The sequence below is a fragment of the Macrobrachium nipponense genome, chromosome 3 (genome assembly GCF_015104395.2).
Source record: "Macrobrachium nipponense isolate FS-2020 chromosome 3, ASM1510439v2, whole genome shotgun sequence".
NCBI classification, from domain to species: domain Eukaryota; kingdom Metazoa; phylum Arthropoda; class Malacostraca; order Decapoda; family Palaemonidae; genus Macrobrachium; species Macrobrachium nipponense.
This window is the reverse complement of record NC_087202.1, coordinates 125,203,817-125,231,726: the sequence shown is the minus strand read 5'-3', so window position 1 is coordinate 125,231,726 and position 27,910 is coordinate 125,203,817. Positions and strand designations below refer to the sequence as shown.

At 40.3% G+C, this 27,910-nt stretch overlaps 1 protein-coding gene across 1 annotated transcript in view; it reads left to right on the top strand.

Annotated features, from left to right (window-relative positions):
- Positions 1–27,910, top strand: part of LOC135222044 (uncharacterized) — a 261,893-nt gene that overhangs the window by 135,436 nt on the left and 98,547 nt on the right. Inside the window, exons 13-16 of the mRNA XM_064260178.1 lie at positions 922–1,021; positions 3,133–3,282; positions 16,727–16,897; positions 25,008–25,188. Coding sequence (XP_064116248.1) covers positions 922–1,021; positions 3,133–3,282; positions 16,727–16,897; positions 25,008–25,188 — 602 coding nt within the window. The remainder of the gene's footprint in view (positions 1–921; positions 1,022–3,132; positions 3,283–16,726; positions 16,898–25,007; positions 25,189–27,910) is intronic.

Below are 27,910 nucleotides of genomic sequence, written 5' to 3'. Positions count from 1 at the left end.
AAAAGATCATGCTGAGGCACTTTTGAAAGTTTTAGCTGCCCTATACAGTATTTTCATTATCAGTTTTACCTATTTTTTCTAAGTTTTATCTTTTTGTCATATGTGGACTTTTAATGGTGTGAATCTTGCTTGTCAAGTAATTAGCCTTTTGTAGTTCTGTAGGAAATAAAGGTTACTATGAAGAGTGATGAAGGTAGATAATTCCTACTACAGGGTTTGGTTCTAAACAGGACAATGCTGTTACTTGATATGAAAGACCCTGATATATCTGGTTATAGTATAAGTTATTCTGTAAAAACTGCTCAAAAATTGTCTATCCCCCTAGATTATTTATTTTTTATATATATTTTTATAATAGTGATTTAAACTTCCCTAAATGACAGGTTCTTTCTGTGCTTGATCCACTGTAGATAGTACTAGAGGTTCTTTGAAGATTCATTTTTCTCAGGTTTGTCTTTCATGTTCCCCATAGTCTGTTTCATTGAGCTGCCTAACCGTAATTTTACCTAGTTCCATATTCAGTGCTCATTAAAGAGCCAGTATTTCTGATGAGCCATATGGGAGTCATGTAATGCAATTCCATGATGTTAAACTACTCTGTATTGATATTAATCCTCATTTCATTTTATGTTGCATTGTTTCAGCCAATGTTCCAGGAAACTGAACATCACACCTTTCAATTATAGTCATTCCTTATTTGTGATACATATTACATTTACAGGATAATCTTATCATTATGCAATCACGCCTTTCAGGAACATCATCTCTCTTTTCAAGCACTCTTATCTTCCTCTTAAAAGAGAAGTACAAGTCTTACCTTAAGCCCATCAGATTAGTTTCTTTGAAGATAGCAAGCTGTAGGTGACTGTATTTCATCTGGAGGATTGTTGAAACTAATATTTGTAAATGCATTGTTTTCAGCTTCCTCTGGTTGCCACCTGTTTAAGACTAAATCTACCCTCACGGAGGTGAAAAGTCTAAAGTGGCCTGAATCTCTGTATTCCCATCACCATGGCATATAGTAAGTATACTGTAGTATGTATTATTGTTTTATAATCTGGAAAAAAGTTCATTATTTCGTACATCCCATTATGTACTTATTATTAGTCTTTTGTACATCCCATTATGTACTTATTATTAGTCTTCTCCTATAAATTGAAATCATCCCTGAAGCTTCAGCCCCACCCAAAAGAAAGAACGAAAATGGCAAACATGTAACAGTACAGGCAGTCCCTGGTTATCGCCGGTTTCGGTTAATGACGGTCCGGTTTTATGGGGTTAGTCTAGTGTCATAAAATCAGCGATTTATAGCGCCTTAATAATAGAGTTATGGCACCATAACATGCCTAACAGAGGCGCCATTAACCGATACTTGGTCCCATAAGTGGCACAAATTGCTGAGTTTCGGTTAGTGGCAGTTTCCATTTATCAGCACCCAGCTGAGAATGGAACCCCCACTGATAACCAGGGACTGCCTGTACTGTGTGTGTGTGTGTGGGCAGATCCAGGATCCCAGACAGTCAGAAATCCTATTTGTGTTGTTTGATCCATGATCGCATGAAATTAGTAGGTGGGAACTTGCATTGTAAGAAGTGGGACTGTACAAAAAAGTTGATCTAAAAAAATTAAATTTGATATTGCAAACCCAGTACCTACCAGTATTAATAAATCTCCAAATTTAATTTTCAAATGTCAAATTTGGAAACGAACCAGTACTAAAGACACTTTTGCAGACTCCATCATTTTCAGTTAACCTACTTAAAAATTCTGGAAAATCTCTTGTTAGGGAGATAAAACTAAAATTAATGAAGACAAATTGTTTACCATTTTATTGACATAAAATAAATTTCTGTAAAAATATTGTATCAGATAAAAATGAGTGGAGGTATGTACAGCAGTTTGACAGTCCATTAAATAGGTGTTAATAAAAATCCCACACTACAATTTATTGTTTAGTAATGTTTAGATAATGTTTAGCAATGTTGTGTAATGTGCCTGGAAGGAACTGTAAATGGTGCATGAAGAATTTTAGTATATGTCAGTCAAAATACCAAAGTGAATTAAATAACGAACAATAAATTTTCTATAAACTATGTAGCATGTAGTGGTGCCGTCACTTTTAATAAAAATGTGTGTAGTACTGAACTGTATTTGAATGTTCAATTTAGATTTCCAATTTTGTAGCACACATATGAGTACAATTCCCCATAGGGGAGTAAATCTGTCAGTGGACCTCATGCGGTGCACTGTAGGCATTACTTAAGGTTCTTTGCAGTGTGCCTTTGGCTCCTAGCTGTAACCACTTTCATTTCTTTTACTGTACCTCCTTTCATATGCTCTTTCTTCAGCCTACTTTCCACCCTCTACTAACACTTGAGTCATGGTGCAACTGCAAAATTTTCCTCCTGTTACACCTTTCAAACCTTTTACTGTCAATTTCCATTTCAGCGCTGAATGACTCATAGGTTCCAGTGCTTGGCCTTTGGCTAAATTATATATTCAACTCAACACATATGAATGCAATTAAACATCTTTTAACCGTAAATATTGGTTACTTTCAACACACCTCAAACCAATAGTACACACTTTCTTGTGTGAAGCTCTCTGTTGAATTCATTTGTTGTTTAATGAGTTTTTGGCTATGCGCACACAGTTCAGTTGGTAAGCAAATTTCAAGTGTTTTCCTATATTTACAATTGCTGCATGTATACAGGCAGTCCCTGGGTTATGAAGGGGGTTCCGTTCTTGAGATGTGTTGTAAGCCGAAAATTGTCATAAGCTGGAACATCATAAAAAATCCTAAGAAAACCTTACTTTTAATGCTTTGGGTGCATTGAAAACTATGTAAACTGCATTCTTATTGCATTTTTTCATCAAAAAACCTTCAAATAGTGATTATTTTGCATTTTTGGTGACATATTTCATCTGCTGGATCAGCGTTGTAGGTGGCGTAACCCTGGAACATGCATCATAACCCTGGAAATAATTTCTGATGAATATAATTGAAAAGCACCTTAACCTTGGAACGTCGTAAGCCAAACCCATCGTAACCCGGGGACTGCCTGTACTACTTTTTTTTTATGTTAAAATTTTTAAAATATAACTGTACAAAGGTGATCTGTGTATTTACAGCTATAACATAGATGAACGACATGAAAAGTTGACTGAAGAATGTAATCGTATAAAGAATCGATATATCATCCAAGAAACTGCTTCAACATGTAGCTCGTATCAAGATAGGGAGTCTGCGTATGTTACGGTTTCATCACACAAATCCAAAAGGTAAAATTATTAAGTTTATTTTACTAGTTAATGGAATTATCCTGTGTAGTCCTGAACTTAGATTAGAAATATATTCTTAAGTTTTTTTACTAGTTTATGGAATTATCCTGTGTAGTGCTGAACTTAAGATTAGAAATATTGCATAGCAACAGAAACAAGTTTGACTAAGTCATAAAACAATAGCAGCAGATAAGAAAATCCTGTGCAACAATTGTATCATAAGGGCTCACCTCATAGGGCATCCCCTCTGTTGGCAATGCACCTTCCTTTGGCAGCGAAAGGACATCTCTGTCTACATTGCAAGTACTTTGACAGTGCACAAATTGACAATAGGATCTTTAGACTTCCGCATATTGGGAACATTCTGGGAGGTTGAATGTTGGAGTACCCTACCTCCCTTTCGCGAATCTACTGCAGACCCAGGAAAGCTGCCTTCAACTCCAACACAATGTGGAGTTCTTTGTCCTATGCACTCCATGCCCCCAAGGCAAGGAGCTCTTCGAGATGAGCACTCCAATATTTGTTGGAGGTGTCTTGAGTACAGGAACAGATACAGAGGCTCAAAAGTCTTAGGCTGACTATAGCAGCTCCCTGTGGTCCCAAGCCGAGTGGCGCTGAGAGAGATTCCGCCGTAGCACAGCCTTCTTCGCGATTCTCGTGTTGAGAGATGCCACCAGTCAGCAGAATCCTTATATCTCCATGTCTGGAGTCTGTCCAGTTTCTCTTTCGAGCTGGAAATCAGCCATGTACAAGGTGAGCCGTCTGCTGCTGTGGTTGGCATCATCATTAGGATTTCTCTCCACTCAGAAATCCTGTTCAGTAGGCAAGATCTGGTTATTTGTCAGAACAGAGGAAGTTTGTTCTGTTGACACTGGCAAGGGGCTACAGGCCTGACTTGTGATTAGTTCTCTGAACAATGTGGACATCACTTCACCCTGAGGATTCTCCATATGGTTCGAAAGCTTTGAGCGGTCTTGTTCGTCTAGGAAACTCAGACCTCCTATGTGGCACCTTACTCTAGTACAGTGGACCCCCGTATTTGCATTCTCTGCTTTCACGGATTTCTCTATGGGCCACATCTACCCATTATTCGCGGAAAATTTGCATATTCGGCGTATTTTTCTATGCTATGAGACATATCCACAAATTCCTTTTTTTTTTTTTTTTTTTTTTTTTTTTTTTTTTTAAACCCCTCCTCCTCCCGTCACAAAATGCAATCTGGACGTATACGCATTCCCTCCCTTTTGCCTAATCCGTCAGGTTCTCAACAAGGTGATGCAGTCTGAGAACCTCAAGATGACTCTGGTAGCCCCATTGTGGCCAAAAGCAGAATGGTTTCCGGAACATTTGGAACTTCTAATTGATGTGCCGAGAGAGTTACCTCCATGGAACAACCTACTGTGTCAACCACATGTGGAGAGATACCACCGGTCAGTGCAGTCCCTATCACTTCATGGGTGGAGACTGTCAAGTATGTCCTACGAGGGAGAGGCTTTTCTCAGACAGCAGCAACACAGATGGCAGGAAATATCAGACCATCAGCAGCTGTGTACTAAGAAAAATGGTCTGTGTACTGTTAGCGGATTTTCTGATATATCTCAGAACAGAAAGACTTATGTCAGTATCTGCTATAAAGGGCTGCTCTAGCTTCGGTTCTGCGGATGAAAGGCGTGGACATTTCTCTTTCATGGGAGATGGCTATGTTAATGAAAAGTTTTGAGCAGTCCTGTTCCCTAAAGGAACTAAAAGCTCCAGATTGGGATTTAACCATGGTACTGGGCAGCCTTACAAAACCCCCATTGCGACAGTCCACAGATAGAAGCTTGACCCTGAAAGCAGTCTTCCTATTGGTTCTAGCTGCAACCAAAAGGATGGGGGAGCTACATGGTCCATCATATGTGAAGCATTTGAGAGGTTGGATGTCTATGGTCTTTGAATTTATCCCAGACTTTGTAGCCAAAACTCAAAACCCATCAGTAGTGAATGGCAGATTTGACTCTTTTTCGATACCTTCTCTGGGAGAATTTGTGGATGATAACCCTGAAGAAATGCTGCTATGCCCTGTCAGAGTACTACGAGCGTACTTGAGAACTCGGCATCTCAGGTTGGGATGCCAAAGGCTTTTTGTGAATACATGACGGAACAAGTAGGAAGTGTCCAGGAATACAATATCGTTTTGGGTGAGAGAAACGATCAGGAATGCGTACATGACAGAGGATGGAGGGTCAAATAGTCTGGAGAGAGCTAGAGCTCTTGATATCAGGGGCTTGAGCTCTTCTTTGGCACTCATGAAAAATATGTCTGTAGAGAAGATTTTGAAAGCTGGTATTTGGCGACGCTAAACAATTTTCACTTCCTTTTATTTAAAAGATGTTCCCATAGATCCTTGGACTTTTTTTTTTTTTTTTTTCCTTGGGTCCAGTGGTGGCTGCTCAACAAGTGGTATAGCTCATCCAGTACCCCTGGCAGGTCAGTTAGTGTCTAGTCTAAGTTGAACGTATGAAATAGAATGATTGAGGTGGCTGGTCTTCCTTCTTTCCTACTTTTTCTAGCTACTTCTTTACCTACGGGCAGTAAGAGGGAGAGTACCATCACTAGCTGGAATGGACTAGATACAGGGGAGGGAGACAGCCATACTGCAAAGATAATCTAGAGCATAGGATACATTTCAGGAGCAACACACTCCTCTTAGTAATAGGGAGAGAGTGGGGTGATAATAGATCCATGTACAGGGACTGGAGTTTCTTATGAGAACTGATAGCTCTCCATCTTCTGCAATACAATAAGCTATGGCATTGTATGAAACACCCAGAGAGGGAAACCAAGAGATTCTCATATACCTTTGGTTTGGAGGTTATAGTCCACCGTCTTAGAATAGATCTACTATTCGGAAATGGATAAAGGTGGCAAACTCCCAGTCAGTTATAGACAATTACCTCCCACCAATAAGTAAGCCATCCTAAGGTTAAGACCGAAGGTTTTTTTCGTATATGAACAAATGACAAACTTTTAATCCATTTTATTTTTCATAACTAACAAACCTGAGGTCTTAACATATAAAAGCCCACCTTGAACCACCTCTTGAACAGTCTAAACTGGGTTGGAAGAGTAACAGATAGGTCATGGGACACCAGGGGCATTCTGGGAACTGCAATACCCCATGACCTGGTACAGATGCCAGTAGTCCCTGGATCACACAAGTTTGTATTAATGCTACCAGTTTCCAGCTTGGCACTAGTATTATCCTAATGTTAAGACCTCAGGTTTGTTAGCCCTCTTACGCCGACTGGACGTATTTTACGTCGACTTACAAAAGTTTTTTTTTAAAATTCTTGCGGAAAAAATACTTATAGGCCTACCAGCCTAAAACGGTTTTGAATCACGCGCCTTGGGGGATTGCTGGGAGTTCACGGATCAAGGTGTTGTTTTGTTTTTTTACAATCGTTACGCAGGCACGCAAGCACGAATCTTTCTTGCACCGCACTAAAGAGTATCTGTGACACATCTCGGAAATTATTTCGTCACTTTGACATAATTTTTGTACCATTGTAAATTAGCCGTTACATGAAGTATTATATATGAAAATGTGCGCATTTTTATGTGGAATACAACAATAAAATACTCATGATTGTAGCTTTTATCAGTTTTGAGATATTTTCATATAAATAACTATAATTGCCAAAATTTCAACCTTCGGTCAACTTTGACTCTACCGAAATGGTCGAAAAACGCAATTGTAAGCTAAAACTCTTATATTCTAGTAATATTCAATCATTTACCTTAATTTTGCAACTAATTGGAAGTCTCTAGCACAATATTTTGATTTTTATGGTGAATTTATGAAAAAACTTTTTCCTTACGTCCGCGCGGTAACTCTTCCGAAAAAAATCATACATGCGATTGTGGTAATGTTTGCACCATTTTAAAATTAGCCCTTATATAAAGTTTTATATATGGAAATGTGCGCAATTTCATGCACAATATAACTAAAAACAACCCATGGTTGTAGCTTTTATCAGTTTTGAGATATTTTCATATAAATAACGATAATTGCCAAAATTTCAACCTTTGGTCAACTTTGACTCTACTGAAATGGTCGAAAAACGCAATTGTAAGCTAAAACGCTTATATTCTAGTAATATTCAAGCATTTACCTTCATTTTGCAACAAATTGGAAGTCTCTAGCACAATATTTCGATTTATGGTGAATTTATGGAAAAAATAACATTTTCTTTACGTCCGCGCAGTAACTCTTCCGAAAAAATCATACTTGCGATTGTGGTAATGATTGCACCATTTTAAATTAGCCGTTACATAAAGTTTTATATATGAAAATGTGCACAATTTCATGTAGAATACAACTAAAAAAGAAAAATAATTGAAGGTTGTAGCTTTTTCTCATTTTTGAAATATTTGCATATAAATCCCGCCCGATAAACTAGAAAAAAAAACCACGTTCGGTCAACTTTGACTCTACCGAAATGGTCGAAAAACACAATTGTAAGCTAAAACTCTTACAGTCTAGTAATATTCAGTCATTTATCTTCATCTTGAAACAAATTTGAAGTCTCTAGCAAAATATTTAGATTTATGGTGATTTAAAAAAAAAATCTTTCCTTCCCTCCGTGCGCGGATTCTCCGCCACAAATCTCCGAAATATGTATGTCCCATTCTCGGAATATTTGCTCCGTTTCATATTAGGCATTTCATAGAGTTTTATATATGAAAATGTGTGCAATTTCATGTAGAATAAAACGAAAAATATTTGAAGGTTGTAGCTTTTCTTATTTCCGAAATAATTGCATATAAAAATAAAAAATATATATATATATATATATATATATATATATATATATATAGATATATATTAATATATATATTATATATTAAATTAGACATTCGGTCAAATTTAACTCGTCAGATATGGTCGAAAACTGCAATTGTAAACTAATACTCTTACAGTATAGTAATATTCAATCATTTGTCTTCATTTTGAAAGAAATTGGAAGTCTCTAGGACAATATTTAGATTTATGGTGAATTTTTGAAAAAAATATTTGTTTACGTCCGCGCGTTATGAATTCATGCATTATTTTTTTATAATATTTTCTCTCTGTTGCTTTTATCGTTTTACAATGTGTTATATACCAAAATGATTGCAATTTAGTGTACATTACAATGAAAAAAAAAAGTAACTTGTTACCTTTAACCGTTTTGCGCACAGCGCAATTTGAATACAATTATATATGAATTTCGTTTTTTGCGCTATCATATATCGCATTATTTATATATGATAATGATAATTTTTTTCATTTCTGATGGTTGCATACTAAACTTCAGGCAATGACAAAAAAAGGAGCCAAAAATGAACTCTTAATCTTGAAAACTAAGCGCGCTGTGATTTTTAAAAAAAAATATTTTTTCCGCTTCCGCGCTCACTCCGAAATGCCTCCGGCATACGGGAGACAATTTTTTATTTACCGCTCCGGCGTAAGAGTGTTAGTTATGAAAAATACAAATTGATTAAAAATATGTAATTTTGTGATATAACTATTAAAAAACAAGGTACTGTATATACTCTTGTAACACGATCTCGCATATCATGCGACCCCCAAATTTTCACCCTTAAAAAATTATTTTATCACATAACATGCGAGTTAAATTTATGAGACCAAATAACAATAGGCTAACCTCTTTTCCTCTATCTATTCCATCTTTTAGTTAGGGTAACCCCTTTTCCTCTATCTATTCCATCTTTTAGTTAGGCTAACCTCTTTTCCTCTATCTATTCCATCTTTTAGTTAGGGTAACCCCTTTTCCTCCATTTCTTTATCTATCCCATCTTCTAGTTAAGTTTAAAAAAGTAAAAGAAATGCCAAAAGTATTGTTAGTAATGTTATACTTGTTGTGTAAACACATACAGCCAGAAACAGCTGATTAACTATGAACAACCTAAACCGATAACAATGTGGCGGAATCACAAGCTTAAAAGCAAGTAGGTGGCAAATCCCCCCCACATAAACTTAATCAATCCAGCTGCCAAACTCAACTTCAGTCACACTTTCCTCTTTACACTACAGAATACACACAGGACAATTGACCTATACCTACACACAGAACAAAAAAACACAAACACATGTATTCACCCAACTCCAGATACTCCGGGCTATGCTGTGCTGTCTGACGGTCGAGGTCACAGAGATACCAACAACAAATACCACTACCAAGAACCACAACCAACAACACAATGACAAAAATGGAACACAACAATAAAAAAACACAACCACAACCCAAGACCACTGAACAAACAATCAATAAAAAAAAAAAAACCAGCAACACAACAAGCCAACACACACACACCCACTAACAACACCAAGGAATCACAACAGCTCACCAACAACAACCCTCAACAACTCACAACCACACCAAGAAACCATAATAGCTCCCCAACAACAACAACCCTCAACTATAACAACTCACATATAATCCAACAGGCACAACAACACCAAAGCAAACAACACCAAACTTAACAATAACTAACAACAAAACACAAAACTTAACTTGAGTTTCAATGCCTTCAATAGACTGCTGCCGACACCACTGACTATCACAGGCTCTTACCCAAGACTGACCAAAGACTGACTGAAAACAGAACTCGAACAGCTAACTCTAGCTGCACCAGCAGACAGCCCAGAACTCACCAACAGCCAATTCAGTCGTTAACTATCCATACAGCAATTACTCTCTCTCTCTCTCTCACACACACACACACACACACACACACACACACACACACACACACACACACACACAGATGTTGTCAAATGGAACTCCATAACTCCTCCATAACAACAGCGTTTTTGCTTGGATTTCAACTATCGTACAATAGTAAAAAATTACCATATTTATGTTACAAATCATGTTAAGGAGAATAGGTCTGATATATTCTTACATTACTATATCCTTACTCGTTTTGTAGAAAAGATTGACAAGGGCATATACTGCTAAATTTAACCTGTAAGTTTTAGCTGAAGCTGTGGAAAGATTGTTGACCTGCCAACGACTATTATCGTGCATCGGCAATGTGGATGAAACTTACAAACTTCAGTATAGTACCATCAAACTCGGCCGTAAACAAAATTTGAGAGAAACGTGTTTTAATCATAACTATTGGGCGTGAAAGAACACATTTCACTGTTTTCACTCCAATAAAAGATAAATACATAAAGCTCGTAGTATTCTGACGAGATCAAGTGAAAAATATTGAACGGAATCTGTTGATTTTTGTATTGTGTAAACGAATGTTTTGGTTTGGAAATCAGCTGAGGGCAATTTCGAGGTAAATTTGTTTTGCTGTATTGAACTCAAATCAGAGTGGCTTTCTTGCTTCTAGTTAGCACAAGTGAATCTCAAGATATTCTATTTATGTGGGACAAGGTTATTTTACGTTATACAAAGTATTTTCAAGTCGAAATATCACTTAAATATGTATTGTTTGTGAACAAAATTTAGTTACTTTTTTTGTTAGTAGATGGCGCTGAGGGCTTGTTTACTGTGTAAAAATGCCCTCGGTGCCATCTACTAACAAAAAAACAAACTAAATTTCGTTCACAAACTATATACATATTTAAGTGATAACACTTCATATAACGTAAAATAACCATGTCCCATATAAATAGAATATCTTGAGATTCATTTGTGCTAACTAGAAAGAAAGCCGCTCTGATTTGAGTTCAATACAGCAAAACAAACTTACCTTGCAATCGCCCACAGCTGATTTCCAAACCAAAACATTGATTGCTATGTTTGTATTTTATAATACAAAAAAATAGTAATATGATAATACATATAATATTACTGGATGCAGTGAAGTAAAGTATAACTTTTTAAAAGATCCATGGAAAAGATGCATATTCATTATGTTTATATTTTATCATATGATACTAATATGTGATTATTACATACATACTCTAATTTTATATCTCGGGTATGATGCGACCCTCTTAAAATTAACTCCAAAATTAGGTCTTCAAAAGTCGCATGATACACAAGTATATACGGTATACAAACTTTTAGTGGGTTTTTCTTGAGTGTTAACTAACAAAATGAGCAGTTTTATGTGTTTTATAGGAGTTTCAACTATTCGCAGAGTCTAGGTATTCACGAGGGGGGGTTATGGTATGCACCCCTTGCAAATTAAGAGGGGGGGACACTGTACTGAGTAGTCTCACTCAAGCTCTTTTGAGGTATGCATCAGTCGTCTTACAGGAAACTGACTTTGAAAACAGTTTTCCTCCTGATCTTGGCTTCCTTGGAAGGGTTGGAGAGCTCCAGGGTCGGGCTTATGACATATACTCACAACGGGTTGGGGTCATTAGCTTTCGAATTTGCCCTGGAATTCTTGGTTAAGACCCAGATTTCCATGGTTCACAATGACAGCTTCGCCTCTCACCGTTCTTTACAGTATGGATTTTGTTATTAGTAACCTGAAAGATTATATGCTTTGACCCATCAAAGCAGTGCGTTATCTGAGGGTCTCATTACCATGAGTGTAGGTGTCGTAGACTTTATGTTGATACAATCCAGGTCAAGAAAGAAGTGTCTTGGAATACTTTTTCGTTAAAGTACATGAGGTGGTTGGGCAACCATACTCCTCATCATCGAGTTCTGTCACCAATTAGGTGCATGCAGAAGCGAATGACACCAGAGGATTAGGTTCTTCCCTGGCATTTTAGAAGAACTTATCTGTTCATAGGATTTTAAATGCTGGTTTCTGATTGTGTCAGACCACTTTGACTTCCTTCTACCTGAAGGATGTTGCCCACAGATCCTTGGACACTTTCCTTGGGGTCCAGTGGTGGCTGTTTAACAAGTGTGACTCATCCAGAGCCCCTGGTGGGACAGTTTTGTATCTTGCCTAAGATGATTGTGTGGAGTAGGGAATAAGTGAGATGACTGGCCTATTTTCTTTCTCTTTTCTCCTTTCTTCATACCTACGGGCAGTTTGAAGAAAAGACACATCATATGCTGGAACTGGCTTGATACAGGTGACTGTTGCAGCCATACTGTTACAGCACTTTTTATGCTCCATGAAACATACAAATCTGCTTCTCAGTAGCTTCAACTCTTCTCTCCAGCAAGGGGAGTGAGGAGTGGTGACAAACCCATTCCATATATGCAATGAAGCTGGACATGTTTAAGTGTATTTAAACCCAGTGAATTGAGTGTTAAATATCCACATACCTAACATCTCAAAGGCTTAGGTCCTCTTCTTTAGAATTCCCATTTCTAAGAAGAATGATCAAGTGTTCCGAACCTTCAGTCAGTACAGGATTCTCATACCTCCCTTCAAGTGTAAGTTTATCTTATTGGTAAGACCAAATGTTCATTCCGTGTATGAACAAATGACAAATTCTTTTATTAATTAGTATTTTTCATAGCTAACAAACCTTAGGTCTTAACATTGACTGCCCACCTCTAGTCACCCCTCTCATGTTTCATCCTGGGTTGGAAGAAAGACTGATGTGTCACTGGATTCAAGCGCAGTCTCTGGACTCACTTCACCTCAGCTATGCCTTAGATACTAGATGCCACAGATACCTTGCATTTGCAATCTTCAATTGTTTTTAACTGGTTTCCAGCTGGCACCAGAAGACTTATCCTATTGTTAAGACCTGAGATGTGTTAGCTGTGAAAAGTACAAATTAATAAAGTATTTGTCATATCAATATGTATACACACACACCAAAGGAAATTGCCGAAGGAAAGAGAAGTGTAAACAAAATAGAAATTAGCAGCATAAAAAGAAAAGGATAATGCTTTCACAGAAAGAGGGAGAGATGCAGAATTCCTAGCTTTCCACATTTCTGCATTGCTGACTTGCAAATTAACTTTTGAAAATTAAATATGAATGAAAATAACTTTAGAGTTCAGAGCTGTCAAACTTTTGTGTGTAAAGAGTTTTAAGAAAATTTCTCTTTTATGTAACAAAATAAGAAAATAGCAAATTGCCTGATTTTTTTTATGAATTCCTTATTAAGAGTCCTTTGGCAAGGCAAGGATGGATAATTACCTACCTTTATATCTTAAAGGTTTCCTTTTATGTTAGTGGTTAGATATTTTTTGTTTTTTTACTGCTATGGATTGTTAACATTAAAAGAGTAAATTATATAAATAAAATTAAAAGCAATATTCTAGTGATCCGTAAAAAGTTGACTCAAAATTTTATGTGGCAGATGCCCTGCACAAATTACCGCGTTGACCGCTAATGTAGTCATTCTAAATTGAGCACTTCATCATCTTTACATTACGGAATCTTTTGAACTTTCATTTTTTCTTTTGAAGTTATGTCTAGTACAAAACTATGTATTGGATCAGTTTATATCATTTTAACCCTTTCGCTGCGGATTTAGAAATACGTACGTTTCACAGCTTTGTGCACATTTTCAATGAAAAATTGAAAATGTATAAAATTTACTGAAACCAATTTTTGTGTTCTAGAACCATTGTATATTCAGTATTTCACAATATTTTTCCTTGGATTTATCATTTTCTGACTTAAATTATTTGATAAAAGGGTAAAAATGAAGAAAAATGGCACAAATTCTTTTTCTTAGATGACTTTATTAATTTCACCAATAATCCTCTAGCAAATTCATCAATGTGTCACACATTTATTTTCCACATTGGCTACGTTTTTTGTACACTTTTAAGGTATGATATGTCTCAAAACATGGAATGATACAAAGGGGTGGTTTTTCAACACACTGATCACAAAAATAGGTTGTTTGCTTTCTCTTACATTCTCCTTTACCTTTCTTCAAGCAATTCTTTGGCAAGATAGAGCATACAATACATTGGGGTTTGTGGTTTTTGTCAACATACTGTGCTGGAAAATGCCTTTCAGTTAGTCTAGATTCCATAGGATTTGAATACATCAATCGCTAAATTTGCACTTTTTTTGACTACGTTTTTGGAAGAGAGGGCAGGCGGTGGCGGACAAGAACGAACTTGAAAAAACATCCTCTGATAATGTGGAGGGCAGTTTCAAAAGCTGCCTTTGTGTCATTTAAGTACAGAAATAAAAGTACCCTACATATATTAAATTTTCATGCACATTTTAAATACAAAAGCATGAACATAAATTGACACATCAATCGCTAAATTTGGACTTTTTTAACTCAATATTTTCGGAAGAGCAGCAGGCAGTGGCATAGAACAGTGTCATGGGCATATAGTTTACCCTAATACCTATGTAATAACTCTAAATAAAATTTTTTAATATCATTTGCATAACCTTTATGGTCTGAACGGTATTTCTACAAATGTATGTATGTACTTGTTAGACAACGGCGCTTGCGGCGCTGTTAACCTAAAATTGTGCTGTAAAAATACCTTAAAATACCTTATTTTTTCATGAATATTTTTGACGACAGCCGTAAAACCGATTCGATGCTAAGTGATTACGCTGCTAACCGCGGGCCGCCTGTATTTTGTTAGTTCAAACTCAAGAAAACCCCACTAAAAATGCTCTCATCTGGGTTTTTTTAATATTTTTGTCACAAAGTTAGTCATGAAATTGATATGAAAATACAGTAAATTGTGGATATTTTTCACAGAAAAATAACGCGAATTTCCCTTGAATAATGGGTACATATGGTCCATAGAGAAATCTTTGAATACATGAGTCTGCTAATCTTGAGAGGCAAATGAGGGGGGTTCCACTGTATAATTGTATAGACTACTTAGCAATGTTAAGTCAGAACTTTTCTTGTCCATCGCATTAAGGTTAACTACAGTAGTATGCACTTATTACATTATTAAATAAACTAACATGTTAAGTTGTAGTTTAATAATAAGATGAAATCTATCAAGAACAAGGGCCATGGCCTGCTTAATCAAAGTGGAGACCTGACTCAGTGGTCTAGTTAAACTATTTGTATACAAGTACGTATCTGACTAATGATAAGGCATAGAGTATATACTGTATAGAATATACTTTATAGACTTCATGAACATCATAAATCTTTGGTCTGGTTACCACTGTCATACTCTAATCAAGAGTGTAGCAGTCACTTCTCCCTTAATCCTTGATGTTTTCATTTTTTATTTCTGCCCTTTCAATATGTGTCTTTGTCCCAAATTCCCAAAGGTAATAGGGATGTCGTACAACCTCCAAGGCCTTTTTGTCCCTTGTTTTCTCTTATATGAGAGATGAGGCTAAATTAAACATAATTTCATCATGTGGAAATCCCGATACTTTTGACGATGAATCAATGGAAGAAAAGGAAGGAGACAGTGGTACAACAGAGGCAAGGAGACGCTTCTGGAAGAGGGGGAAGCTGAGACGTCCAAACAAGGAGGCAAAAAACCCTCCCAAGAAGAACCAGTAGAAACTCTATGATGCTCCCTCTTCTTGTAAGATACCTTCCACTGCGACTTAGACCAGAAACGACATTCCGTGCAAGGATTAGAAATGCGGGCACAATCACTGACAAGGTCTAGAAGAGTTGGTGGACTCCATGATACAAAACAATCACACACACTCACACTGAAATAAAAAAAAACCACGGACAAACAAAGAAACTGGCTGAGGAGGAGAGCATCATGAGGTTCTATGCCTGGTCGGTGACCAGGTTCCACCTCGTATAAGCATGAGTTGCCAGATGCCACAGATTCCTTGCTGTACAGTCATTGATTGTTTTTAACTCGTTTCCAGCTGGCAAAAGATTATCCAATTGTTAAGACCTCAGGTTTGTTAGCTATGGAAAGTAGAAATAAATTAAAAAATGTCATATTTTGGATATTGAAAATCCCTTATGCATTTTATAATTTGCAGTGTTAAAGGGCTGTTGTGATACCATCTGTTAAAGTGGCAATATAATACTGTACAGTGCGTCCTCGACATACAGTGCGGGATCCGTTCCAATGCTGCGCTGTAAGTTGATTTCCACCATAAGCTGGTTTTTTTCACCATTAACAGCACTTTAACAGCGCTCCATAAGTTGAGTTATGGTGCCTTAACTTGATGGATCAAGTTACAGCACTGTAAGCGCTGTTAACTTGAAGGTCAACAGTGCTTGCAGGGCCATAACTTGATGCAACATAAAGTTACGTGCTGTAAAGCGCAATTAACAGCATTGAAAAAGTTCCGTAAGATTGAATCACTGTAAGTTGGTGGCGCTGTAAGTCGAGGACACTGTATGTTAAATTTACCACTTTCTTTTATAGTTTCCCCTCGAATTCCTTTCCAGTCACCACAAACTTGTATTGCTGATGCTGATTTTCATTCCTCTCCTCTCTATTTCCCTCTCCATAATTTGAAATTTCTTGACCGTTTCTGATTCTGCTCTATAAACAACACCAGTTCAGCTGGATATAATATGGCAGTAGTCAACATTTTTCCAATGATAAGAATGTAACTGACTGGTCATTTTCTTTTATAGTAAGGAGCCTCAGCTTCAAGGTAAAACTGCAAATTCCCTGGAGAAACATAGAAGTCTGAGGCAACTTGGCTCCCGTTGCAGTGATGATACACTTAGTTTAAGAAGTGGACAGAGTTCAAGATGTAATCGAGGTCCACTGAGACGATCTCCAAGAAAGCATTTTCAACAAAGGTAAAATTATTTTGCTATGTATTTTATAACTTGAGTTATTTTAGTATTAGGCCTTTTTTTGAAGTGTATATTTTTTATTATATTTTGCTCTGTTGCTACCAAACAGGTATTTTTCAATACCTACTTTAATTTACTAGGAGTAAGATATGAAGTACATTGTATATTTAATTTACTTCAGTGTCAGTAATAAATGAAGTACATTGTATATTTAATTTACTTAAGTGTCAGTAATAAATTACAAACTTCATTTTGAATGCAAGCTTTACTAAATTGTTAAAGATAGACCTTGCCGATCAGAGTTTAAACTATGGAAGTGATATGGGAGATCCTTGCCAGTGGGAATCCTGGCTCACCAGCAAAATGATTCTGCTTTTTCAACTCTTGTTTGTGTCTCCTCTTGTTCCTTGTTTTCACCCTTAGTAATTTTCAAGTTGTTTTATTTGACTGTTATGAAAATTACTCATCATTATTATCAATATGCAGCGCAATGGAATTAAATGTGATACCTGATATTTACATGGTCTTTTACATGTTGATTGGACTAGTCACCCAACTAAGTAGTATTAGTATTTCATTCTACGTATACTCTACATACTCTGTTTGTTTATGTATATGATTGCACAATTGTTGATGTAGGTTTAGATGCGAGACTTTTGCAATTGTTCCTATGTTATACAAACCATCAGTCCTTTACATAAGGAATTACTTTGACCGCAGCTGGAAACTCGTTCGTAAGACTCTAATAACAAGGAAGTTAGGCAGTAACTGCTTGTCCGATAGTCGGGAGTCCTGCCTGACTGGACGTAAACATTCCACTTTGCTTTCGATTCCTGTCGTGTGCAGACGTTCTCTCTGCCCTCCTCTGTCGTGAGATCTTTATAAACTTTCTTTTTGATTGTTACAATTGTGATTGTTTTGTGTTTGTAAATTGATAATGCAAACCCACGAATCAGATAAGCCCTCTCGCCCCCCGTCTACGTGGCGATTGTGCCCTGGAGTAGGGGACAGGAAATATGGAGCGTTTCGCTCGAGTATTGATGTTGACTCTCACGCCCTTTATGCGAGGTGCTGAGGGCATGAGTGTGAAGAACTAATACATGTGATGCTTGTATCTCTTTGTTGGAAGAACAGTTGGAGAGACACGAGGGAAGGAAGAAGCAGCGTACGTCTTCCAAGGCGTCGTTGGAGGGTTCTACTTAAACTTCCTTGGTCACTGATACGTCGTCTTCTTTCCTCCCTTCAAGTAAACTCCCCAGTCTTGCTCTTTCCCCTTCGGGGGACATCTCTCCCTCCTCTTCTTCTCTCGACGCGTTGAGTGCAGAAGATGGAGGGAGGCATGCTGACTTGGAGTTGTCCTTGGGGACTTCTGTTTTCTTGCAGCAGCTACAGTGTCTCATGGGATTGAGTCAAGGACGAACACGACCATTTCAACGCCTGAGTGTGCGGCACCACCTCATCTGGTGTATACCCAGCACGTAACATCGGTCACTCCATCTGCTGCGGTTGCACCGGTGCCGCATACTTCAAGGGTGGAATATTTCCCACCTTCTCCTCCAGGCTATGCTGTCCTCAGGGACGAGCAGGGTGGGGACCGCAGAGGTACCAGCTGCTGCTGGTACTTCTGCTCCTGGCTCTCAAGGTTCTGCCTCTGGACTGGGAACAGTCCCGGGTACTCGTGAGCAAGTTTCACTGAGTGTACGGTTACCTATCATTGAACGTGCAGCTAGGGTTCATGGAGCTGAATACGCTCACTGTCAGGACTCTGGCACGAGGCGGAAGGGAGGTGAGAGTTACCCAGGTGTTTTTCGCCTAGCTGGTGATCATTCCTGTAACAATCATCCGGTTCCCAGGGTAGACGTGACGGTCCCACGGGACTGTACACTAGGTGAGACCGTGGGGAGGTCCCCCCAGTCTCCGGGAACAGCTTCAGGTGCTTCTGGGACTGTGATGTGTCGAGAGGACGGTGCTTGCTCCCATCATGTTGGTGGGCATTACCCGTCACACGACCGTCGATCACACCAGCGTGATCGGACAGTCCGGGCAGCCAGTAGCGGTTCCCCTGATGCAAGAGATTGACGCTACCATCCTCGGACCAGTGCTTCTCCACAGGGAGAATGCGCATCTAGACCTGCAGACTGGTCATCACCGCGGGTTGGTGATCGCCTGCAGTCCTCTCCGTCTACCAGTTCTGCTGGTAGATAAGGCAGGAGTGTCAGATCTGCCTCACCTGTCCCTTCAACTTCCTCAAGATACTCCGGGAAGAGCGAGGTGACTAGGGGGTACCATGAGGAGTGTGCTCCTCACAGTCCATCCATTAGAGCATATGTGCCCGGTTTGGTCTTAGGACCCAAGGGGTATATGCTCAAGTGGTCAGAGGAGATCACAGGGGGTCTGATGAGGTCGGGAGGGACTCGGCCTGGATGGATCTGATGGTCCGTCACCTCAGGACACGGACACTTTTGCGGAGGTCATTGCACAATGACCTCAGGGAAGGATCAATGGTTGCCCCCTCTGACCGCCCCTCCCGGTTAGAGTCGTTCTGGGGGCCTAAGAAGGAACCAAGAGCTTCTATAGGGGTTCCATGATCCTCCTTGGCTGACAGTGTGCTGAACCAGGTGAATGGTCTTGTCCAGGGACAAGGGGTTTCGCTTAGGTCCAGCAGGTCGGACAAGCTGCTTCCCCCTCCTCTGCCTCGTCAGCGGCATTTCTATGTGCCTTCGGAGAACGTTTTTCCAACGAAACAGGTTGACCCAGAGTTAGCTCATCTGACTCCTGGCTTGCCTCCACAACACCTGCTGTCCGAGAATCTCTGGTTCACTCAGCAAGAGGCAGCAGCCTTGGAATCTACCACTATAGCAGCCTTCCAGGCCATCTCCTGGCTGGATCTGAGGTCCCTCACAGTATCCAAAGTCGCTGGCGCAGCTTCTTTGGGATGGTAGCTTCTGAAGAACACTCGGTTTTCGGGAGACTTTGTCAGTCTGGGGGCAGGGCTATTTCCTACCTGGCCCGCAAGACTGGCAACCTGTGGGCTAACCTGGTACTTAGGAGGACGGATGCTGTCCTGAATCAAGTATCCAAGTCGGCTGGCCCAGAGTTGTTATTGGGTCTTAAGGAATGGACCGTTGCTGGGATCCTCCTCTCTCTTCCCTAGAGAGATGGTGGATGCTGAGGTGGAGAAACGGAGAGCTGAAGACAGTGACCGTTTAGTACACCAAGCAGTTACGAAGACATCTGGGCCGTCTCATTCAACTGCAGCTAGGCCTCAGAGCCAAGCTAGCTAGCTCTTCCTGTACCCCCAAGACCTCTGCTACATTGAAGGGGGCGCTGGGAAAGACCCAGCCTTCCTCCTTCGCTTCGAGAGATGAGTGTCAGCTATCCTCCTCTCACAGAAAGGGAGGTTAGCAAAAGGGGAAGAAGGGGAGACCCTAGGGAAGGCGTTCCCCCTCACCAGCTGCCAAAAGTTGGGGGTGGCCTGGCGAGCCATTGGGCAACATGGCACTGCTACGGAGCCGAGACCTGGGTAGTAGATGTCCTTCGGGAGGGATATCTTCTGCCCTTCGAGTTGAGGCCACTCCTCACTTCTCACCCGGTCCATCACCAGACGTACATTCCCGGTTCGGCCAGGGATGTAGCACTCAAGGAAGAAGTGCAGACTATGCTGAGCAAGGGAGCTGTGGAAATGGTGCAAGAACCATCACCGGGTTTCTACAGTTGACTTTTCCTAGGGAAGTCTAGGGTGGCTGGAGACCAGTGATAGATCTCTTTCCTTTGAACTGATTTGTTCGCCAGACTCAGTTCACAATGGAAACGGCATGGTCCATGCTTGATCCATGAGGGAGAACAATTTCATGCTTCGGGTGGACCTGAAGGATGCTTATTTTCAAATAGTACCCATCCATTGGTCCTCCAGGAAGTACCTACGCTTTATCCTCGACGGGACAGTGTTCCAATTCAGGGCACTTTGTTTTGGACTCTTGACCACCCCTCAGGTGTTCATGCGAGTGTTCACACTGGTGTCAGCTTGGGCCCATTTGGTCGGGATGAGTGTTTTGAGGTATCTCGACAATTGGTTGGTCCTGGCAAGCTCTCGCTCACAGTTGCTACAGGACAGAAATCACCTCCTTGAATTTTGTCGCGATCTGGGGATCGTAATAAATTTCAAGAAGTCGGATCTCCCCCAAGCAGAGGATAAAGTATTTGGGCATGCTGATCGACACTGTAGCAGTGCAAGTTTTCCCCGCAGACTCGAGGATCAGCAGGTTCAGGCAGGCAGCTCAACGATTTTTGTCACAACAGGAACAACCAGCTCAGCTTTGGCAAGTCATGATCGGTCACCTGTCGTCCCTAGAGAAGTTAGTCCATCATGGGCATCTTCACCTGCGGTCTCTGCAGTGGTGACTGAAGGAGTGTTGGTCACAGGCTCAGGATCCACAATCCTTCCTAGTTCCTCTCACGGAGGAAGTGAGGGAGAATTTAGCCTGGTGGCTAAGATGACAGGAACCTCTTAACAGGAGTGCAGTTGCACACTCCCCCTCCGGAGGTGCTCCTGTTCTCGGACACATTGACCGAGGGTTTGGGGCACACACCTGGAGGAGTTGCTGGTTTCAGGTCTGTGGGATCAACGCAACGAGCACCTTCACATCAACCTCATGGAACTCGAGGCAGCGTTTCTGGGGATCCAAGAATTCCGGGAACATGTGATGGGACACTATGTGGTGTTGATGAGCAACAACACCACGGTAGTGCCATATGTCAACAAACGGAGGCCTAAGGTCTCTTCCATTGCATCAGTTGACCGTGCAGATGCACCCGCGGCCCACTCAGTGGAGCTGTCAGCCAGGTACATTCCAGGCAAGAGTAATGTAGTGGCAGACAAGCTCAGCCGCCAGAATCGGGTAATTGGGACTGAATGGTCTCTACACCCAGACATGGCGGAAAGACTGCTCAACCTGTGGGGGCCGCCCAGTAATGGATCTATTCACCACCCGGCACAACAGAAAACTTCCAGTTTTCTTCTCTGTTGTGCCGAACCCATGGATAGCTGCAGAGGACGCGTTCCAACACTCACGAGACAACCTCGAAGTGTATGCCTTTCCCCCGTTCTGTTTTATTTCCAAGGTGATCAGTAGGGCGCTGGTCACCAGCAACCTTCGGATAATTCTGGTGGCTCCCAAATGGCCTCAGGCCGTTTGGTATCCGGACCTGCTGGCTCTTTTCTCAGAGGCATTGTGTGATTCCCTCATGGCACAACCTGCTGTGCCACCAACACATGGAACTGTACCATCAGGCAGTATATTCCCTGTCTTCACAGCTGGCAATTATCCACCATCTCTTGCAAGTGAGAGGTTTTTCTTGCCGAGCAGCAACAGAAATGGCAGGATACCTCAGACAGACCTCTGTAGCGGTATATCAGGGAAAGTGGTCTGTGTTCTGTGGTTGGTGTCGTGGATAGGGTCTCTCCGCTTAGAGCCACTCTTCAGCAGGTAGCAGACTTCCTAGTCTTTCTTCGCCGAGAGAAGCTCCTCTGTTTCGGCAGTTAAGGGCTACTTTACCCTTAGTCCTAAAGCTGTAGGGTGTATATATTTCCTCTCCCATGTAAATATGACTCCTTATGAGGAGTATCAAGAGGTCTTGCCCACCCAGTGAACTCAGGCCCCCTGAGTGGGATGTGACTTGTCCTAAGGAGTTTGACTCGTGGACCCTATGAGCCTCTCCGAGAGTCATCAGACAGGGATCTAACCCTCAAGACCAACTTTCTGCTGGCCCTGCATCAGCAAAGAGAGTAGGGGAACTTCATGGTCTATCGTTTGATGTTAAACATTCAAGGGGATGGGGATCGGTTATGCTCAATTTCATCCCAGATTTCGTACCAAAGACAGAATCCCTCGGTCCCTGACGATGGATTCAAGTCCTTTACGATTCCCTCCCTAGAGGACTTTACTGGTAATGATGTGGTACTGGTAATGATGTGGAAAAGATGCTACTTTGTCCTATTAGAGTGCTACGGCGCTATCTGAAGAGAACTCGTCATATCAGGCCTGAGTGTCGACACCTCTTCATTAGCACCGGGGTGACCAAGAGAGAAGTCCAAGAACAATATTTCTCTCTGGCGTCGTGAGGTAATCAGGAAAGCGTACTCCACCGAAAGGGTTTTAGACACTGGTACCTTTCGTCCAAGAGCCCACGAAGTTAGAGGTATTGGTTCTACCGTTGCATTCCGCGAGAACTTGTCGGTATCGCAGGTGCTGAAGGCAGGGGTGTGGTCCAACCAGACCACCTTCACCTCCTTCTACCTTCGGGATATTGCTCACAGGTCCTTGGACACATTTTCCTTGGGACCCATGGTGGCTGTTCAACAAGTTGTGTAGCTTACCCAGCTCCTCTAATGGGACAAGGTTGCGTCTCGTCCTTGTGGTAACTGTATGAATGAAGGGTGAATGAGAGTGTGACTGGCTTCTCTTCCTCCTTCCTTCTTCTCTCTTCCTTTAGGCAGGGAGTGACGGTCTTCACATGCTGGAGAGGGCGACAGATACAGGTAAGCTATGTGACTGAGCTCCATTCTTTCCCTTTCAGTAGGGATAGAAGCACAAATCTGTCCCTTCCTAACAAGTGGGGAAGTGGACAGCAGTAAGAGACAAACCCAGTACTATATATATGTCCTCTTGCTTCCGACTATAAGTTCTTGTTTACTATTCATAAGAGGTTACGCAAGACACCCTCTTATGAATTGGTCCAGAGGTCTGCCCATTGGTCTTGCAGTGATCTCACTCCGATCAATTGGACAGAGGCAAGGCTCCCCCCCCCCCCCCCCCCCCTTTGCTCTTACGACCAGAGAGGGAACCTTGGTTGGGCAAATACCAGTCTGTTCACAAGACTCAGATTCCTCCCACCAATCTGTGAGTCTTCCTTATGTTAAGGACCGATGGTTTGTATTCTGTGTAGGAACAAATCACAATTTTTGAAAGTAAATTGTATTTTTCCTAACCATACAAACCTGAGGTCCTTTACATGTAGGCCCACCTCATGCCACCCCCTCAATTTCTTCCTGGGCCTAAAGCAAAGTGGAATGTTTATATCCAGTCAGGTGGGACTCCTGACTATCGGACAAGCAGTTACTGGCGAACTACCTTGTCACAAGAATCTTATGACTGAGTTTCCAGCTGCGTAAAGGACCTCAGATTTGTATAGTTAGGAAAAATACAATTTACTTTCAAAAATGTGATTTTGATGTAAATAATAAAAAGTAAAACTGTATTCTCACAAATCACTAAAATGATTAGTACATTCAGTAAATGTAGGCAAGTACATGGTCTGTTGACAGTGAGACGTACTTACTAATTCTGTCCCAGTCTAAGGGAATTAGGATAAATTTCCTTTCTGATTCTCAGGGTGAGTAATAAAAATATACTCTGCCTAAGGGTCCAGGATTGGAGTTTTTTTATTATTGTTTCTAAGGTGGCTAAGGTTACTTTTTTTTTTTTTTTTAAATAAACTTGAATGATAGGTTACGTCATTGAAGGTTAGGCCTTGAATCATCTCAATGAATGTGTGGATCTATACATATACCATTGTGTGAATATTTCAAATGAAGTTTTATTTTAAGTCCTAATGAGGATTTTCTTTATTAAACTTAATTTTTTTATTACCTTTTGTATTTTTTGTGTGTTGGTAGGCTTAGTCATGAATCCAATATATTTTAGAGTATCAGTTAGTCAGTGTCTTTCTATTTTCCAGTTCCTTAGATGTAAACAGATATTGTATGTTAAGTGCAACTAACCATTAATGAGCGTCTGCCTTGCAATTAATTCAGTTTGAATGGTACACCAGTCATGCAGATGAGCATTAAGGAACTGTAAGGCAAAGGCTTATGTCTTAGAAATTTGTACACTAAGGTTTTGAAAGATTTCCATTGTATATTCTGTAATTCCAAACCCATTCCAAGTTTTATATGAGTATGCACTGTTTAAGAGGAAATGTATTTATGGTTTAGAGAAAGTAAGAGAAAATAATTAAACTTCAAAAACCTGATTTTAGAAGTTTATTGTAGAAAAGCATTGTGCAGAAATTAATCATTCCAGTTCCTGATAAAAGATATTTCCAATTCTTCTAGATCCCCTTCAAAAAATGCAAACAGTGGAATAAGAGAGAAGAGGTCTTCAGGACATCGAGATTTAATGAAGCCATCAGAGTTATTACAGCCAACAAGATCCAGAGTTCCACCGAGAAATAGTTCCAATCCTTATAATAAAAGTGCACCTAAACCAGCTGATCTAAGTGATTTGCACAAACAGGTAAGCATTTGTTTTATTCCTTTTCTAAACCAATTGATGACTGTTTGCTGAAGTACAGTACATATACAGTAGGATATACTTTAATCTGTATATATAGGTAGTTTCATGTAGTGAAATACTGTAGATATCTCTTGTAATGTAAATTTACTTCAGTGTCACTGAATGAAGTAGAAGGCAAAAGAATTATTCCAAAAACTTTATTCACAGATTAAGCTAGAGTACCAATGTATTCTAGCTTAATCTGTGAATGAAGCTGAAAATCAGTAAATTTCAGCGCTTATCGACTCTGATAAGTGATTTTGGGGATGCTATATGGTTAATGGCACCTCTGTTGGGTATGTATTGATGCCAGAAACCGGAAGTCAGTGCATTTTGGTGCCAATGACCAAAAATCGGAGCACTTTGGCGCTGATCACCGGAAATCGGCACATTTTGGTGCCGAAAATGCCTGTACAGGCAGTCCCCAGTTATTGTCCATTGCCTGATGGCGATCCGGCTTTATGGCGCTTGTCACAGTTACAGTTAATGGAGATTTTCACTAATCAGCACCCAGTTGAGATTGGAACCCCCACAGATAACTGGGGACTGCCTGTACTCAAATTTTTTGCATACCAAGTACTAAATTGAGGCCGCATGACCAAAGTGACTTGTATGCAGGCATCTTACACAGACAGAGAAAGGTCTCTCATGTTTGATGAAGTTCTGGGAGAGAATAAGAGAGCATGAAAGGGAACTTCTAGCCTGGAATGGTAGGTACAGGTAGCAGAATTGTTTTATTAGCAGGCTTTTGTTTTAGGACTTTGTCCTCCCTTCCTTAAGACATGAACAAATATCTCTTTTTCCAGATTTGCACATGTCATTTTAAAGTGATTTTGGAGAAAAACACCATTAGAAGTTTTTTAAAACCAGTTCCCTGTGTAATTGCCCAGTTTCCTGTTAGAGATTATGAGGAGGGGTTAGAGACTGATTTTCAACCTCTTCCCTATTAAGTTTGTCACAAACCTGATTTTACTAGCCTTTTTTATGGTTATGCCTTGAATACCCATTAAAGAGAGAGGGGGGTGTACAAGAACTAAAGGTTGAATGCTTTTGGATATCATACTTTGTAACTCATGTTAGTACCTCAGCTTGGCTTGAGCCCTTTGAAGGTATTCATTTATTGTGGATTCCTTTGAGAGGTGTACTCATGATGCCTTTAAGAGTGACTCCTTCAGGTATTGATAATTTTTTCATCACAGATGAAGGCTTGTGATTAGTTAAGTTCAACTTCATCCCCAAGCAACAGGTAAAGTACCTAAGCTTACTGACCCTTGGTATTAATAAGCTTTTGTAGATGCTGGCAATTTTCCTGTCTCAGCAGTAACAGCCTTCGCAGGAGGTTCTAACTTCTTCTGTCCATACTTGATTGATGAGGACTAGTTACAGAGAATTAATGTTGTTTTATTTTTCATTTCTTGGTGGTGGAATTGAGTTCCATCACCTGTAGAACATGTGATTGTGTTCATTATTCTATTTCTATAACTTCAAGGACTGATATACAGTATTTCTCATTCCTTCTTCTTCATGCATTTCTCTGGTCAAAGTACTGAGAATGGCTCAGCTCCTTTCCCTTGGTTTGGCCCCTTGTTTGCCTGTTCTGTCGAGGAGTACTCTTCCTGTAAATGGATGCTGGGATTCTCCAACAGCTCCTGAGAGATTGAGTTACCTCAAAGGGTACCAAGGAATTTATTTATTACCCTGTTAGTTTTCCCACAGACATTAATCAAGGGGGAGAATGTCTTCTATGTTAGTATTATTGAAGGGGATGCTCAGCACGTTGCAGACTTCCCTTTTTACCTTGGACAAGTTAGTTCCCTTTCAGTACGTGATGTAAAAGCTGAGTTTTGCCTTTACAATGTCTAGTGATTGGATTATTCCTCTTGTCATCGAGTTATCTGCTCTTTAAGTGTTGAAAAGTCTCTGGGTATCAGGAACATTGGTCGCTAGCGATTTACATTATTAGTGCTTAAAGCACCGTGAGGCATTTTTCTAGAATATCCTGCTCTTGGTCAGAATCGTTTATCATGAGACAGTGTGTTACTTCCCTTGGCATATGATTGGGGAAGTCTTTTGGCATGCCATTTTGTTTTTGGCTTCTGGTAGGCCAGAGATTGTTCTCATTCCATCGTCCCTCAGAAGGAATGGTAGCTTGAGTCTTGCCATTTTTGACGAGAGTTTGAGCTTCCTCAATTCTTCCCTCCGAATCTAAGGTGGAGATTGAATGAGAAAATGCTATGCCAGCCTAAGCTTTTCAATACTTTCAAAAGTTATTCACTCCCAGGGTCTAAAGTACCAATAAGGACTAGAATGTTTCCCAGGAAGCCTTTCTTGTGGCTTTGTCTCTGTCATTCTCCTTCATTGCAGAATTCATGACTAATACACGAATTCCTGAGTTCCAGGGTCAGCGTCTTTTATTACCTCCCTTCAAGAATTTGTTGGAGGAGTGCAGAAGAGTAGTTTCTGTGTCCAATTTGTGCCTAAATATTACTAAAGAACAAACTTCGAAGTTACAAATTGCAGTGCAAGTCACCACTCTTTGTGAATAATGGGACAGTTGCAAGGAAGGTGGGATCCAAACAGTAACTCCTTCTGGCTATTAGAGGTAATCTCCAAAGCCCTGTTAAAGGTCCTCTGATAGTGTGGAGGACTCTTACCATGCACATGCTTCACAACATTATGGGCA